Genomic DNA, 16155 nt, shown 5'->3' with positions numbered 1-16155 from the left:
TAAAAAAAATTTGAGTTTTTATAGATCTTGCGTATTATATTTCAAAGTCAAAGCTATGAATTTTGCAATATCGATCCTAACATGTTAAGGAGAATATCAGTAAAGATGAATACTTTTGTCTTTACGTAGTTTTGTTGATGACTTTTCTCAAAGGTAATTTTTATGAATTTATTTAATAGACGATTATGCAGATATCTTTACAGATTTAAATTTACCATTAATACTAAACAGGAAGTTTGGAAAATACATCCACAAAAAATTACTTTCATGTGGCTATCAATTCTCTTGGATATTTCTATCAAAGTTGAGTTAGAAAGCTTTTTTGCGCGTTTGTTTTTATTGCTTTAAATCCAACATTATGGCACAACGCCACAACTAACAAACAAAATTACTATCAAACAATTGAATTTTGTTTTTATTTCTGAAATATAATTCCACCAGGTACGCTATGATCATTTACAAATCTTCTCGGTTCCTCCTGCGTCCGTTATCGATAAATCGATGAAAAAGGATGATTGGCCAAACGTCAGCAAGTCGGATTTCATCAACAACCGACGTAGGAGGAATCCAGAAGATGTTTAAACAACTTTGTTTTTGCTGACACATCTGCTATAAAGCGTAGCACCACTTTTTTTTCTGCTTTCAATTTTATTAGAATATACTTTCAAAGTAGTATAAACAGTCTCTTTTCTGTGTTTAGATATACCATGGAAACTATATCAGTTATTAAATATGGTTTACCAATATAAATGATAAGCTACCATTATTGTTGTTAAGGCATATAGCTATTAGATAACATAGTGGGCCCTACTACGACAAAAATTGAGCTGCATCTATACTTATTGACGAACTGTCAGCGGCCATGTTGGTTGTTGAATGCCGAAAAGTCATTGGTTAAAAACGAGAAGAGCCTTCTCGAACATTTTTTCATAGTTGCTTCATAAGTTTCTATGTTATCGCCATATACTTGATTTTAAAATGATTTTTTTCCTTATTTAAGCCAGACGCTGTAAATAACTATATAGCTACCAGAGATATGGAGGCCCTGCCTATACCAATAATATAGACAGCAATGAAAAAAAAAAATGAATGACCTTGCTGCCTTCAACAACCAACATGGCCGCTGAGATCGTCAATAAGTTTGGATGCGGCATTTTGAAGCATTGTTTTTTTTAATAATATGCCTAGATTTTATTAAACATTCTGAAAAAAGTAAAAAGTAAAGTGTGTGGAAATCGTTGTTTACTGCCTACAGCGCGTTAATTTTTACCGCAGTAGGGCTACTATATTATCTGAGAGCTGTATGGTCATATTAGCCACTTCCTAATTATAATTATAAAGTTATTTTAAATTGCTGAAAATTCTTAAAAATCGCTAGTAGTTATTCTAACGCGGGACTGTGACGATTCAAGGTCACCGATGGCATTTTCCATCAGCAGTGTACCAAAGCCAGTTCTTCGTAAGGGGGGTCATGTAAAAGAAGTAAAGGTCACGCCGAAGAAGAATCTATAGCATTGGATGCTTCACTGTGTGTCCGCATAAAGTTGTTGGATATTTATTGTTGCAAAAAAATACTAGCTATTCAAAATGAGATTTTTTGTTCTAAGTGACATGTTCCGATAGATACATTTATTGGTAGCCGTATGCATTTCCTATTTACATACGTCATACCCCTATTTATCCTATAACTGCCAAAAAAAATTAAATAGACAGAAACTATAAATTCCTAAATGAGAAATGATATATTCAAAATTATTTTACGAAATTAAAATGATGTTTTAGATATGCTAATGAAATACTTAAGGTGATCGCAATTAATTGTAGTTGTACTGTAAATGTTTAAAAACTTTAATTCTCACCTGCTGGAAAAAACTGCGACCTACTACAGTTGTCACATCCTTATCTCTTTTTTATCAATTAATGATAGACAGAGCAAACCCTCGAAATATTCAATTATTTTATTTTATTAAGAAACACGGTCTTTTCATCTACAAAATGCCTAAAAGTGAAAGAATGTGACTCAGTTTTATGAATTTCATTGTAGACTGGCCTTTATTAACCCATTCAGAAAATTTTGATGATTTTTTTTTGAGTGCCTGCGATAACAGACGTTGTCCCTTGCATACTTCTAGAAAACGACGTATCATTGTGATGCTTATCTCTCCTTAATAAAAGGATGCGGAGGAAACTTATTTCAGCATTCGGTCTGGGAATAATGAAACTCTACATCCTCCTATTGTGTTCTGTACTGGTAGCGTCCTCTCTTGGGCGACCTAACGTAAGTGCTTACATTTATTAATGGTTTTGTTGGCAATTTCGGAATTGGGTGTTATATTTTTAAATTATCCACCTAAGTAGTAGTTGAAGATGGTAAACGACATATTCCTCAAATGCAGATCGAAAAATCACCTAATGTGTATCAACATGGTGGTGTGATGCTGTTACTATTTCCTTTTATTTTCTTACCTGTACTACTACTCTACTAAGGTGTGACTCTAATATTTATATAAAGTAATCTAGAGAAAAAATACTGCTATTACTTTTTTTAAAGTTTTTTCTATCTTTTGAATAGCAGTAGCCTTTCTTATAAAGAAAAATCGTCGTCCCTGATTTTAAAAATAAAAAAAGCCCTGATAGTATTTTTCATCTTTACTATGATTATTTATTTTGTCCGAGCTTTTGTCTGAGTCTTGCGTGAACTTTCACGATCAGTTTAATGATCTGTGTGTTTTTTCGAAGATTTTAAGTCAGCGTCGATTGGTTTTCCAATCAAAGCTACTACGACAGTAATCTTTAATGGAACTAACCATCATCCAGAATCATCTGAAAGCTTTGATAGTAAAACCATGACAGCCAGGAAAACCGCACAGATTCTAAAACGAAAAACCTAAATACAAAAAATTATCTTCTAAGTCCATAATCTCTAGAAATCAGTTGCTGCCAATATATTATTTTTCTAGCATGAAACAAGAAAATCTCTCCTTAAATCAGAACCACGAGAAAGAATCATTGAAGGGCGCGAGGTTACCCCACATTCAATTCCGTATCAAGTCTATCTAAAATTCAAGACAATTTGGGAAGAGTGGGAATGCAGTGGCGCACTTATTTCCGAAAATTTTGTGTTGACCGGCAGTTGGTGCCTTTACGGGTGAGTAATTAATTATATCGTCATTACGTTTGACATATTCGCTATGTTTTATAATCGTATATCTTCTAAGTAGAAGTTTGACGTTTGAGTGTTTGCTATCGATTTTAGATTTTGGATTTTTTTTGCGATTTTTCGAGATTTCGGCGACCTTGTGACTTGTTTTGGTTAGTTAACGCGTATCTATGAGACTTCGTGATATTCCAAAAAAATAGCATTGGAAATTTTCAGGATTTTTTCTCCACTGTATGACAAAACTAACGTTTTTAGAGCGTAACTTGCTTTATGTAATAATCTTAGAGGGTGATTGGAGGAAATTAAAAACAAAGGTCAATGTTCAGTAGATTGAACTAGACGATTTTAGTTTATTTAATTTGTATACTACTAAATTATTTAGCTAATTTAATCAAGATGTACTTGAATTGTACATATAAACAAGTACAAACGTCATAATCGGTGTGGTGTGATAATAATATATAATTGAGACGACAAAATAAGTAAAGCAGTCAAAGCAAAGATAAACCACCATGTGACGAAACTCTTATTAAAGATATCCGGAAGTACTGACCAATATTTCTTAAATCTCCTTTTTAAACTGATTTAATTTGAACGTTTTGTACTGAAGATGGATGTTATGTTTATACGCGAGACATTAAGTAGATGAAACTTCTCACATCTGAGTCAGTATGCTCTGGAATAATTAACGTACGAAGTCTTAAGGTTAAATTATGAATGTCTGTCCTATAGTTTACTTTATTTGCTGAATACTGGGGGCAAATTGGTTTTATGACAGTGTAAAAGAATACCACTTCTCCGCGGTTCGTCTGATGCACGGTAGCGCGGAGGGTGCACATGGGCGTGCGCTTTTAAAATATTCGTTACAAGGTTGAATTTTGTGATGGAACGCTTAATATCTTTAATTATTAGAGAGAAGAGCAGATGTAAGGTGTTTTAATTCTGGGTTAAGATACTTTTACTGCTCTGTAAACAAGAGAGTTGAACCGATGATTTTGGATGACCATTGACCATGTGACCATTATCAGTGTGTGTGCGTAGGTTTTCTGTAAACAGAATGATCTAATGTTGCATGCATGATTTTCTATTAATGAGCATATCTAAGAATTTGAGATTACTCTTAGTTTTCAATTCAATGGTAAAACGTATGTTAGGGTGTAAAGATTTTAAATGGATAAGAAAATAATGTTGGTCTTAGATTGAAGTTGTCGAGTGCTTTCCTCTTAAATATATTCGCGATGATTGGTGAAAATGGAGAACCCATAGCTGTTCCCGACGTTCGTTCGAAAATTAGCGTTATAAGAAAAATATGTTCCAGACAGCATTTTTCAATTTTTTTAAAACATAACCAGTTTGTAATATTAAAAATTCTTAAAAAATTGAACGTCGACATCACTTCTCAACATTTTCGATCTGTTGAAATACCAACAGTTTACAGCATTCCATTCATATGTGGCAAAGACATGACAGAACATAAACTAAAATTCCTGCATGTAATCAATTTTTCTATCAAGAAAAAATCCGAGAATCTATAAGCAATCTATAAGCAACCAAACGATATGGGAATTAGTCATCTGATATTATCCTCACTCTTCTCCTTTACCTTCGCACTCCTCTCCTTAATACCGTAACAAAAATTTTCTTACGTCAATTTCATTTAAACATTCTTATTGCAATATAATAAACACTAAATACTCAGGACTGAAGTCTTTTTAATCATCATTATTCTTACGGAAACTTAATTAATAGTTACATCTTCTATCAAGTCTGTTTACTGCTCTTTTCGTAAATTTTTCCATATAATACATGAGGTTGTATCTTCAAGTTTTCTCAAAATTGATTTTAATTTCAATAATTCTATTTTTAGAGCTGAGTGGGTAGAGGGCTTATTGGGTGCCCACGACGTCAGTAAAGCTGAGAATACGACACAATTCTTTAACTCCTCCGAATTGTATCTCCATGAAGACTATGACTTTGGTACTAATCAAAATGATATCGCATTAGTGAAGCTGCAACAACCTGCAACTTTGAACCAATACGTTCAGACCATCCCTTTGGCATCGAGCAGTGAATCAAGTTTAGTTGGGTTAAAGGCAGTCGCCACTGGTTGGGGTCTGACTGATTATTTTCATTACAAAAAACCAGATACTTTACAGGCCGGTACTTTTGCTATAGTAGAAGATAGTGATTGTGATTCATTATCTACCTTCAATTACTTTTACGACAGTCGGACGGCTCTGTGCGCGAGAGGCCAAAATTTCCAAGGCACATGCGACGATGATAGAGGTGCTCCTCTGGCCGCCAACGGACAACTTGTGGGAATCACATCTGTTATCCCATATTATTGCGGTGATTACGATACATATCCAGACGTATTTACCAGAGTAACTTCTTACTTATCTTGGATTTCTAATATTACGGGATTGGCTTTGGGCTAAATTTATTGTGTGATTTCTGTAATAAATTTACTAGAGTACCGTTTGACTATTATTTGAAAGACGCACGTGTAAGAGTAAAGGAATGGGAAAAACATCATTTACAGTTACATTTGACACTTTTAATTATATACGAAGGATAAAGTAAGTTTTATCAATCAACAAAAATGAGCACTTACTCTAATAGATTTAACATTGTCCGAAAGCAAATATTTAATCAACACCATAGGAGATATAAGCAAATTGGAACTTTTTGGATATCATATGAAATTTCACCCTTATCTGACTTTAATAGTTATTATATTATATATTATAGATAAAGTAAAATAACTCCAAATTAACGGTGCACAAAGTCCTCAATGTTTGCAAAATTTATTGAAAATTTTCGTTAGGATCCAAATAAAAGTATAAAGGATGCTATGGGTTGCGAAAATATGCACTAATTCAGAAAAGCGGAGAGTTATAAAATGAGAAATTCCATCCTGTTCCGTTTAATTTCCTTGTATATCTTCGAGAGAAAAATATTTAGAGAGGCGAAATTACTACAAAGGTTCGATTTAAGCATGTTTTGTTGGTTGTTGATTTGATTACGCACGTCCTTTAGAAAACGACATATTATTGCGATGCTTATCTCTTTTTAATAAAAGGATCCTATAGAAATGAATATTACCATTCCATCTGGCAACCATGAAACTCTTGTTTTTTACTGTGTTTTTGTATTGGTAGCGTCCTCTCTTAGGCGACGTAATGTAGGTGCATTTAGTAATGCTTTACTTAACAATTTTGATTTTTGAGATTATATTTTGAATTTATTCGGCAGCATATCGAATAATTTTGGATTTGGTGTTAGGAATATCTTCTTCAATTCGAATCTGGCAAACGATGGGTTTACTGGCTGATGGGCCGCATGTCGTGGATCAGAAATATTTTGTTTTTGAGTGAATTTTGTTAATATAAAAAAAAATAAAAAGTCAATGCAACGTCGAAGTGGACGAAATGTGCCCTGTAATGAGTTGATAAATTTCAACAGTGAATCGATCGCTATCAGTATTCAATAAAAGGTTATGACGTAAACGAAACCTATTATTTTCGAACAACCACTTTGACGACAGATATGAAATTGTTGATCTTCTCATTGTGTTTGGTATTTGCGGCCACTTCTCTTGGCCTACCAAATGTAAGTAGGGATGGTTTTTTTTGAGCCCGTGCTAATTAATTCACATTTAGAAAGTAACCAGTAGAGCCTATCCGTTTGTTATTTTTCCAGAACAAAGTCAAAAACGCATTCGTAAGATCTAGACATAGTCCCAGGATCATTGATGGGAACGAGGTGGCACCTCATTCCATTCCATACCAGGCGTACTTAGAGTTTTATGGACTCCTTGCAGGATGGGATTGCGGCGGATCATTGATTACGGAAACGTTTGTTCTCACAGCCGGTCATTGCGTATTTTTGTAGGTTTTACATTAAAATTCTATCTATTGCAAATTTTTGGAATCGCAATTTCAGGGTTTCTTCGGCGGTGGTGATATTGGGCGCTCACAATCTCAGCGGCAAAGAAGATTCGCAACAAAAGTTTCAATCAAGAGAATTTTATCTACACGAAAAATTTGATTACGACACAATCCAAAATGACATCGGTTTAGTAAAATTACCTCAGCCTGCAAAACTTAACCAGTTCGTCCAGTTAGCTGTGTTGCCGTCACGCAATGAACCTGAGTTGGTAGGTCTAGAAGCAACGGTCAGCGGATGGGGTCTAATTAACTACGAAAAGTACGAATTACCCGATGTTTTGTACGCTACGGCTATTAAAATCGTAGATAATAATCAGTGTAATGTGTACGACGTATATGATCCAGAAATGAGTATCTGTACGAAAGGGGTGAAAGATCAGGGAGCATGCGAGGGAGATTCGGGTGGTCCGTTAACGGTAAACGGAAAAGTGGTGGGAGTCGTATCATACGGTCCCGAATATTGTGAAGACGATTTGTATCCTAACGCCTTTACTAGAATAACCACTTACTTACCCTGGATAGTTAACATTACTGGTCAGTCTTTGGAGTAATCCAAAACGGCAATTAATTATAATAAAATTTGTAAACTACTTTGATAAATCATACGAAAATCTACCAGCAACCTTGTATTTTCACTGCATCTTAGGTACTATTGGCATAGTGTATAACATTTATAATAAACAAAAATTATAGAAATACGTTCAATAAATTTTATTATGACAACTATCAGCCTCTACCTAATATTATAGTATCCGTAGTGGTATTTACTAGTAGAATAAGATTAAAATTTTCAAAATCAATAATCAATAAGAACTAAGTTCAGATTTTCACGAAATTATATATTTTTACATTATAAGTGTTTGGACAACACCGTGTCTTTATCAAATGTAATATTTACACACTGTCTGCTACTATATCTACCGAAAAATGACCATAAAACCTGAATTAATGTTGTTGTGAGATTTTAAGTTTTTAAGTTTTTAAGTTTATTTCTAATTGATCGTTAAGCAATAGATTTGAATTGCACGTTTTGTTAATCTCCATGACTTCCAATAAATTTAATTTTCTACTTTTTGTGGCTATATGTAAACTATCAAAATTGTCGCCAAAAATGTGTTTTCTGTGTTTAAGTGTTTTATGCTCAATAATGCCTGTTTTTGAAGGATCTACCTGTTTGTCCAATATAAATTTTAGGACAAGATCCGCATCTCAACCTGTAGACACCTGATTTTTGAGATTTTTGACATTTCGTTTTATTGTTTTTTAATTTTTTTTTTATTTTGTTGTCAGTTCTGAAAGCTATTTTTAAACCACATTTTGATAAATGTTTTGAACCTTTTTCACTAGGTTCTCCTATGTATGTAATTGTTTTAAATTATCTGGATTTGTTTTTTATTTATAATTTTATCTATAATGGACGGATTGTAGCCGTAGTTTAGTGTAATGATATTAAGTTCTTTATTGTAATGTTCTGTTGAGAGAGGCGTATTAAGAAGTCTGTGTATAAAAGAGTGAAATGAAGCCATTTGGTGTATATAAGGGTGATTTGAGCTGCTATGTATGACTGTGTCCATGTGTGAAGGTTTATGATAAATTGAAAAATGTAATTTGTTTTACGCTTTCGTAATAGTTAAATCTAAAAAATTAATAGAGTTATCCTGTTCAATCTCGATAGTGGATTTTATACGATTATGTAATGAGTTAATGTAATTTAAAAAAGAATTCAATTGTCTGTCCGTCCCAACAAAGCAAGCAAAGACATCATTCACGTATCTATACCACCAGAGAAAATTTTTACTTAAAGGATGTTCTAGTATGATATTTTCCAAATTATCCATAAAAATCTCGGCTAACAAAGGACTAAATGGGTTTCCCATAATCAAACCTTCTCTAGAGGTGTAAATCTGTCCATTAAATTCAAAATAATTTTGGTTTAAAGATACTATTAAGCAATCTAATAAATCTTCTTTCACCAATGGGTTAACCTGTTTCCGAGTTAGGGTCAAATCTACTAAATCTATCACATCCATATTTGGAATACTGGGTAATAAGTTTTGTACATCAAAAGACAATAGTATTGCGTTAGAAGGGATTTTGATATCTTTAATTTTGTTGATTAATTCAAAACAATTATTTATTGCAAATTTTGGTTTAAAATCTGTGTGGATCCTTAAAATATTTACTAATTTTGTTGAACGTTTAATTGCTTGATCTAAAATAAACTGTCAACAAAATTAGTAAATATTTTAAAGTTCCACATAGATTTTAAACCAAAATTCAACATTCAACAAATTGCACTGAACAACGACTACAATCCGTCCATTATAGATAAAATTATAAATAAAATTCAAATAAAAAACAAATCCAGACAACAGTAAACTATATTTATTCGAAACGTAATACAGAACACGAACAATTTAAAACAATTACATACATAGGAGAACTTAGTGAAAAAGTTTCAAAACATTTGTCACAATATGGTTTAAAAATAGCTTTCAGAGCTAACAACACAATAGGAAAATTTTTAAAAAACAATAAAACGAAATGTCCAAAATCTCAAAAATCAGGTGTCTACAGGTTGAAATGCGGATCTTGTCCTAAAATTTATATTGGACAAACTGGTAGATCCTTCAAGAAACGCATTATCGAACATAAAAGAGTATTTAAAAACAATAGTCTAGATTCTAATTATGCTACACACTTAAACACAGGAAAACACATTTTTCACGAAAATTTTGATATTTTACATACAGCCACAAAAAGAAGAAAAATAAATTTAGTGGAAGTCATGGAGATTAACAAATTGAGACATTCAAATGTATTGCTTAACGATCAATTAGATTGAAATACCCCTCCTTTATTGAACTTAAATTCTCACAACAACATTAATTAAGGTTTTATGGTAATTTTTCGGTATATATAGTACCAGGTAGTTTGTAAATATTACATTTGATAAAGACACGGTGTTGTCGAAACAAGTGTCATGTAAAAATATATAATTTTGTGAAAATCTGAACTTTTAGTTCTTATTTATTTTGATAAATGGATTTTCATCAAGTAAAAGTTCAATTATTCAAAATTTTCAAATTATATAATTTCCCAAAATGGACGAAAAATTATGGGTCCAAACTCCAAATGTTGTTTTTTGTCTTCGGATAGAGTGTGGAAGGAGGCTCGTAACATGAGAAATGAAATATAATTGCTATTTAACCTAGCTACGAAGAATGGGAACAATTATTGCTACCACTTTGTTTCCACTTAGGGTTTGTGAAACAGCAGCAGAAATTCACTGTGTGATGTGTCACCAGGCCACCATAATTGGATATTTTAGAGTAGGGAATAAGAAAAAAATATTTTTTAAACAATAACTCTGGAGCAGACGAATTTATCAAACTGCGCTCAAAACTTTTTTTTTATTACGAATTTAATGTAGTTTCGGATTACTGCATCAACACTTTCAGAATTTTTCGGGCTATCTGATAATGTTATTCAAGTTATAGCTTAGAGAAATTTTGAATTTTCTAAATTCCCCTATCAATTGTGGCCTTTTGTGGTAGCTTTCGAGATTTGAACCTTTAATGAAGCAATCTGTTATTTCCTGTTTTAGATAATAAAGTTAATAATAAAATCGATTATTCGGGATCTTAAAAGCCAAAATGCCACGTACACGTGTACGTGATACCATGTATTAATTGACGTACCGATCATCAAGAAAGTTTCAATTTCGAAATAAGATCACTCATTTGCAAAATGACCAATGTGGCAAGTCTGAAAGTTCCGCTACCATGACTGTGAGCAATACTGGTTGTGTAAGGGCCGCTTTAGCATTTAAAAGATTGAAATTAATTCCTTAGCAATATAATAATAATACTAATGATATTTATTATCATTGTTCTCAGATATGTTTTACTGAAAGTCCAGTTTTCATACAATAACCCACAAAACTGTAATATATATCCTCCTTTGGTGAGCGTGTGATAGATAAGGCTGGTTGACTATCGATAAATTATACTTAATCACGCAGGGGTTGCAAATTAAAGTAAGCAAACAATATTTTTATAAATTTGAAAACAGAATTTCGTTTTGTAATTTATATAGAGGATAAAGGCTACATAATTCCTATTAACATATTATATTGGCAAGAAATATCGTTTGCAGGTTTATGCCAATTTTAAATCAACTTTCCCACCCTTATCATATTTATTGGCTCTCTTTTTAATGACAGATAAGTTATTTATTAAATTAGGCCAGACTAAAGAAATGTAGAAGCCAAATTTCATAAGTCTCGTTTTTGCGGACGTTGAAATGTACGTATTGTGTTCAATATCTTTTGAATCGAATCTACGTTGATAAAAACATGAGTGTTTGCACAATAACTACTTAAGCAGTTCAAATGTAAAATTAAGTCAAACGTATTTTATTGTTGAAAAATAATAAATAGCACACTGACTAGACGAGACAAGGCAAGACAAAGAAATTTCACAGCTTTCTAATATTTCGATCATTATAAATTTGTAATTTGAATTGAATTGAAATTTTATCATCAAGTTGGACTGCAAGACTTGAACTTTAGGATCCGCAATTTTTGTAACAATACTTCTTGTCCGCGTATTATGAAAGTTAAATACTTTTATAAAGTGGGCGATAATGATTTGCAACGAGACGATTATTTCAAGAACTTTTTTTCTGCTGTTTTTTTTGATCAATAAGAACTTTGGAACGTGATTTTTGTAATAAAAGACCAGAAACATCAGCGAAAACCCACTAATTCTCAACAATCATGAAATTCCTGGTTGCCGTGTTGTGTTTGACATTTGTGGCGACTTCTTTCGGTCGACCAAACTTAAGTTCCTATTTATTCGCACTTTTTGGAATGTATAAATGGTGAATATTTTTTCAGCGCGTACCCAAAAGTATTTTTGCGAGGGCCAGACAGCAGGAAAGGATCATTAATGGGACTGAAGTTGCTGCTCATTCCATTCCGTACCAGGCCTACCTCGAATTCGAGGGATTTTTCCAAGCGTGGGCTTGCGGTGGTTCTCTGATTTCAGAAAGTTTTGTTTTGACTGCTGGTCACTGCACATTCGAGTAAGTCTCTTTTCGCAACTATTGATCGATCTGTGTAAACGTTACACTACTGCTATAATATAACGATTAAGGTTTATTTGATCAATTTTTCTGTTTTTTATTAAGATTCATTGTTTTATTTAGAGTCCGTACTTTTGAAGCATCGCCTATGCTCGTATATAAAATTTTATATTTCGGTAACGGTAGGTCCTATGGGATCGCCGTTGGTACAGAAATGATCACCGTCAAAAAAAAAATTTTGTTTGTCCGTTCTCCGTTCTCATCTTTTGGTTTTCCCTGAATAACTTTCGAACCGTTGGAGCTACAAAATTGAAATTTGCCTAATTTTTAACCCTCCACGAGATACATACATACATAAGCCTGTAAGAAATGGCCTCGATCCGACTCCGGCACCCATTTTTTTTCCGCGATTTTCGACTGTTTTTTGAACATTGCTATGAAACACGATAAGTGTCCGAAATTTCAAGCAATCGACTTCATATTTGGCACATATATGCAGCTTTGCCCCGTAACAGAAACCATTAAAAATGGGGGGGCTGGGGCGTCGGGAAGTATTCTAAAATGAGACGCAGAAGATACGGCTCTATAAACTTTTGTTCTTAACAATTTTTCAAAAATATACAGGGTGCGCCGCAAATTCAAAAAAACTGAAAAATGGCTTCCCCTATTATTGAAAATTGGTTATAACTGAAAGACTGTGAATCAGACCTCACTCTCTTTTATATTGCGATATAGCCCCCACCGACAGTAAAAACTTTTTTATTTAAGGTTTTCACCTATTGTACAGGGTGTTCCCGATATTCCGTGCTAAATGAGATATGTGTTAAGTGTCCTAAATTTGCAGATATCAACTTCAAATTTAGCAGAGAAGTAAAAGTCCGTGTCCACATTTAAACGGTATAAATTGGGTACAATCAAATTTTTCCAAGTATATTTTAAAAAAATTTGAAATTTTTTTCTGGTAATTTTAGCTTCCGGAAAAATATATTTTCCTTCATAATCGTTCACCGGATCGGCAAAATTGTTAGCCATTTTTTCGATTATATACAGGGTTTTGAAATTGTAGGCAAAAATCTAAAAGACCTAGAAAATTGTACTTTTACAGGGTAAATTATTAGCCGCAAATCAAAAATCGTAAAAAAAAATGGCTAATAGATTCAAACAGTGTCATATGCCGCATCAAGAGCTAGAGTTTTTGAATTTACGGTTTTCGTCTACGCTGTTCAGGATATTCGAAAAAATCCATATTGACATCTATTCTATTTCGGGGGTTGTTAAGATGCGATGACGTCATTGATTATTACGGCGCACTGCATGGTTTCAGGAAAAACTTATTTTCTCGAAAACCATTTACTATTTTCAAAAAATTCTTGGACCAGAAAACGTGGAAGATCCAAGGCTATAACCTTTACTTCGAATATTTTTTGAATAATGTTCAGGGTGTGTTGTTAATGGGCAAAAAATCTAAAAGATCTTAAAAATTTCCGTTTTTCTGGGTAAATTATTGGCGATAAATGAAAAACCATTAAAAATGGGACAATTTTATTTGAACAGTATCGTAAACTGTATCGAGAGAGAGTTTCAGGTTTCGTTAATTATACAGGGCGCGAGATATTTGAAAAAATATCATTCGACAACGCTATTATTTGTGGAAATTATAATATTTACCGATGTTTACTGTAATTTTAACGTTCGACGAGATGTGAAGGACACTTTATACAAGGTGCATGCACAATTAAATCCGCAGGAGCACAATAGAAAAACATTGCGTCCCTTTGCGATACGAAACCGCGAAGTTCTTTCCTATTAAAATAAAAAGATGTTTCTCTCTAGGCGCTACGAACTTGCCCTGCCCAGCGACAATTTTTCGAAAGCAATTTGTTACTTTCGCCAAAATCGATGAGATCGAATTTTTCGAAAGTATACGCGCTTTTCAACGAAACTTATACAGATCGAAACAGCGTCGAAGAAAAATGTTTTTATTTTTTTGTCTGTTCTCCGTTCTCTGTTCTCTGTCCACGCTCCATATAAACTTCCGAACGATTTGAGTGAGGGAGCTGAAGTTTTGCTCTCTTTAAACTGGCAACGAGACACATAAGCCAATAGCAAATGGCCGTGATCAAAAATTGACATCTATCTATTTTTCGCGATTTTCCACCACTTTCCACCATCGATCCGTCTAAAAGTAGCACTACACTACTAGACACGGTTCAAACAAATATAAAGACATTATTATATTTGTGTTTTTAAACAAAAGAAGGCATTTCAACACTGCATCTGTAACTATAATGTTTTCCATTGCACTAATAAATGTATAATTATTGTTATTATTTTTATACATGAACTGTGAAAATGAAATTATGTCTACATAGTTTTAAGGTAAATGAATCTGTGAAGTCTTAAATAAAGAGCCCTACATAGATTTTGATGGTATATTTAGAGTTGACAGCACTTCTACGCATAATTGCTTGAACTCTACCAGTTTTTGATTAGTTTGCTGTTTGTTAATATTTCGTTTTTGTTTTTCAGGGGCATAGCGTCTTATATTGTACTGGGTGCCCACGATCTCAGCAAAAATGAGGATGCGCAACAGAAGTTCCAATCTACAGAATTATATCTGCACGAGAAGTTTGATTATAACACAATTCAGAACGACATCGGTCTGGTAAAGTTACCACAACCCGCTCATTTAAATCAGGACGTACAATTGGCTGTGTTACCGTCTCGCGATGAAGCCGAATTGGTCGGTCTACAAGCAACCGTCAGCGGTTGGAGTTTAATCGATTATAACACATACGAAGTTCCCGACGTTTTGTACGCCACCGTCGTTCAAATCGTGCCCAATAACCAGTGCGCAATATACGAGGTGTACGTTCCCGAAATGACAATCTGCGCCAAAGGGGAAACGAGTCAAGGATCTTGCGAAGGAGATTCCGGTGGTCCGTTGACAGCTGACGGAAAACTCGTAGGAATTGTATCTTACGGTCCGGAGTATTGCCGAGATGATCTGTATCCTAATGGCTTTACCAGAGTAACGAACTACTTGCCCTGGATTGCTGATATCACTGGGCTTAATATTTAAAAATATGTGCTATTTTTTTATTATTAAACATTTTCTTTTAAGCCAATTTGAAATAAATTTTCTAAAAATTATGTAAAAACCAAAACAATCAGTGCTTTTTATTTCAATTTTTTTAGCAGTATAATACTTCGTTCTGCATCTAACCAGTGCGGAATGGTTATAAACAGGGCGTTAAAAAAGTACGCCGCCAAACTTTAAGAAACGATTCCTTGCGTGATTTGAAGACGAGAAATTCATATAAACATAGGTCCAAAAATGCATATTTTTCAAGATACAGGGTGTTAAAATTTTCAAGAAAAATTGTTTTTCCTTTTATAACTTTTATATTACTTTCGATACTTTTATCGAATTTGGTGAAATTCTTTTAATTACTAAGAGGCGGTTTTTGACACAAAACCTTTATTTTTATTTTTACTAGTGGCGTCCGTACGGGGTGTGAACTGAATACTTTCAAAGAAAAAAATGGCACGTCACTGCCTTTTCTGAAAACAAAAATTATTTTTGAAATCCCCATTCAGTTTGGAGCAAATTTGGTGCATAAACTTGTTTTCGTACGACGTACGGTTTTCGCTTAAAAAAATAAAAACCATTTAAATGCATCCACTATAACCGAAAAGCAATTTTGCAATGTTAATTTTTATGTAAAGTCAGCTATTTGAAATTTGTCACGTGTGTCTAGTGATTTTTTTTATGATTTCTAATTAGCATTCACGCGGTCTTTTTTAGCTTTTTTTTATTTATTAAAACTTGCTAATACATCATCATTTTTAAATGTACTTTTTTTAAATGAAACTAGCAATTTAATAGGAAAATTTAAGAAACAAACTGCAATTTAATCTACAATTTAGTAGTAAAAAAAATTAAAGTGGTAAAGT

The 16155-nt window shown here is 33.2% G+C and overlaps 1 protein-coding gene across 1 annotated transcript; it reads left to right on the top strand.

The window, feature by feature from the left end:
* Positions 1-1966: 1966 nt before the first annotated feature.
* On the top strand, positions 1967-15316 carry LOC132705093 (uncharacterized). Its single transcript, XM_060675523.1, has 9 exons — positions 1967-2278; positions 2961-3148; positions 5028-5593; positions 6335-6339; positions 6644-6772; positions 6863-7050; positions 7106-7319; positions 12011-12198; positions 14728-15316. The coding sequence occupies exons 1-9, from the start codon at positions 2177-2179 to the stop codon at positions 15278-15280; spliced, it is 2133 nt and encodes a 710-aa protein (XP_060531506.1). The 5' UTR covers positions 1967-2176; the 3' UTR covers positions 15281-15316.
* Positions 15317-16155: the final 839 nt, after the last annotated feature.

This window comes from Cylas formicarius, unplaced genomic scaffold, assembly GCF_029955315.1.
Source record: "Cylas formicarius isolate icCylForm1 unplaced genomic scaffold, icCylForm1.1 PGA_scaffold_7__23_contigs__length_41026272, whole genome shotgun sequence".
Classification (NCBI taxonomy): domain Eukaryota; kingdom Metazoa; phylum Arthropoda; class Insecta; order Coleoptera; family Brentidae; genus Cylas; species Cylas formicarius.
This window is presented reverse-complemented; position numbering and strand designations above follow the sequence as displayed.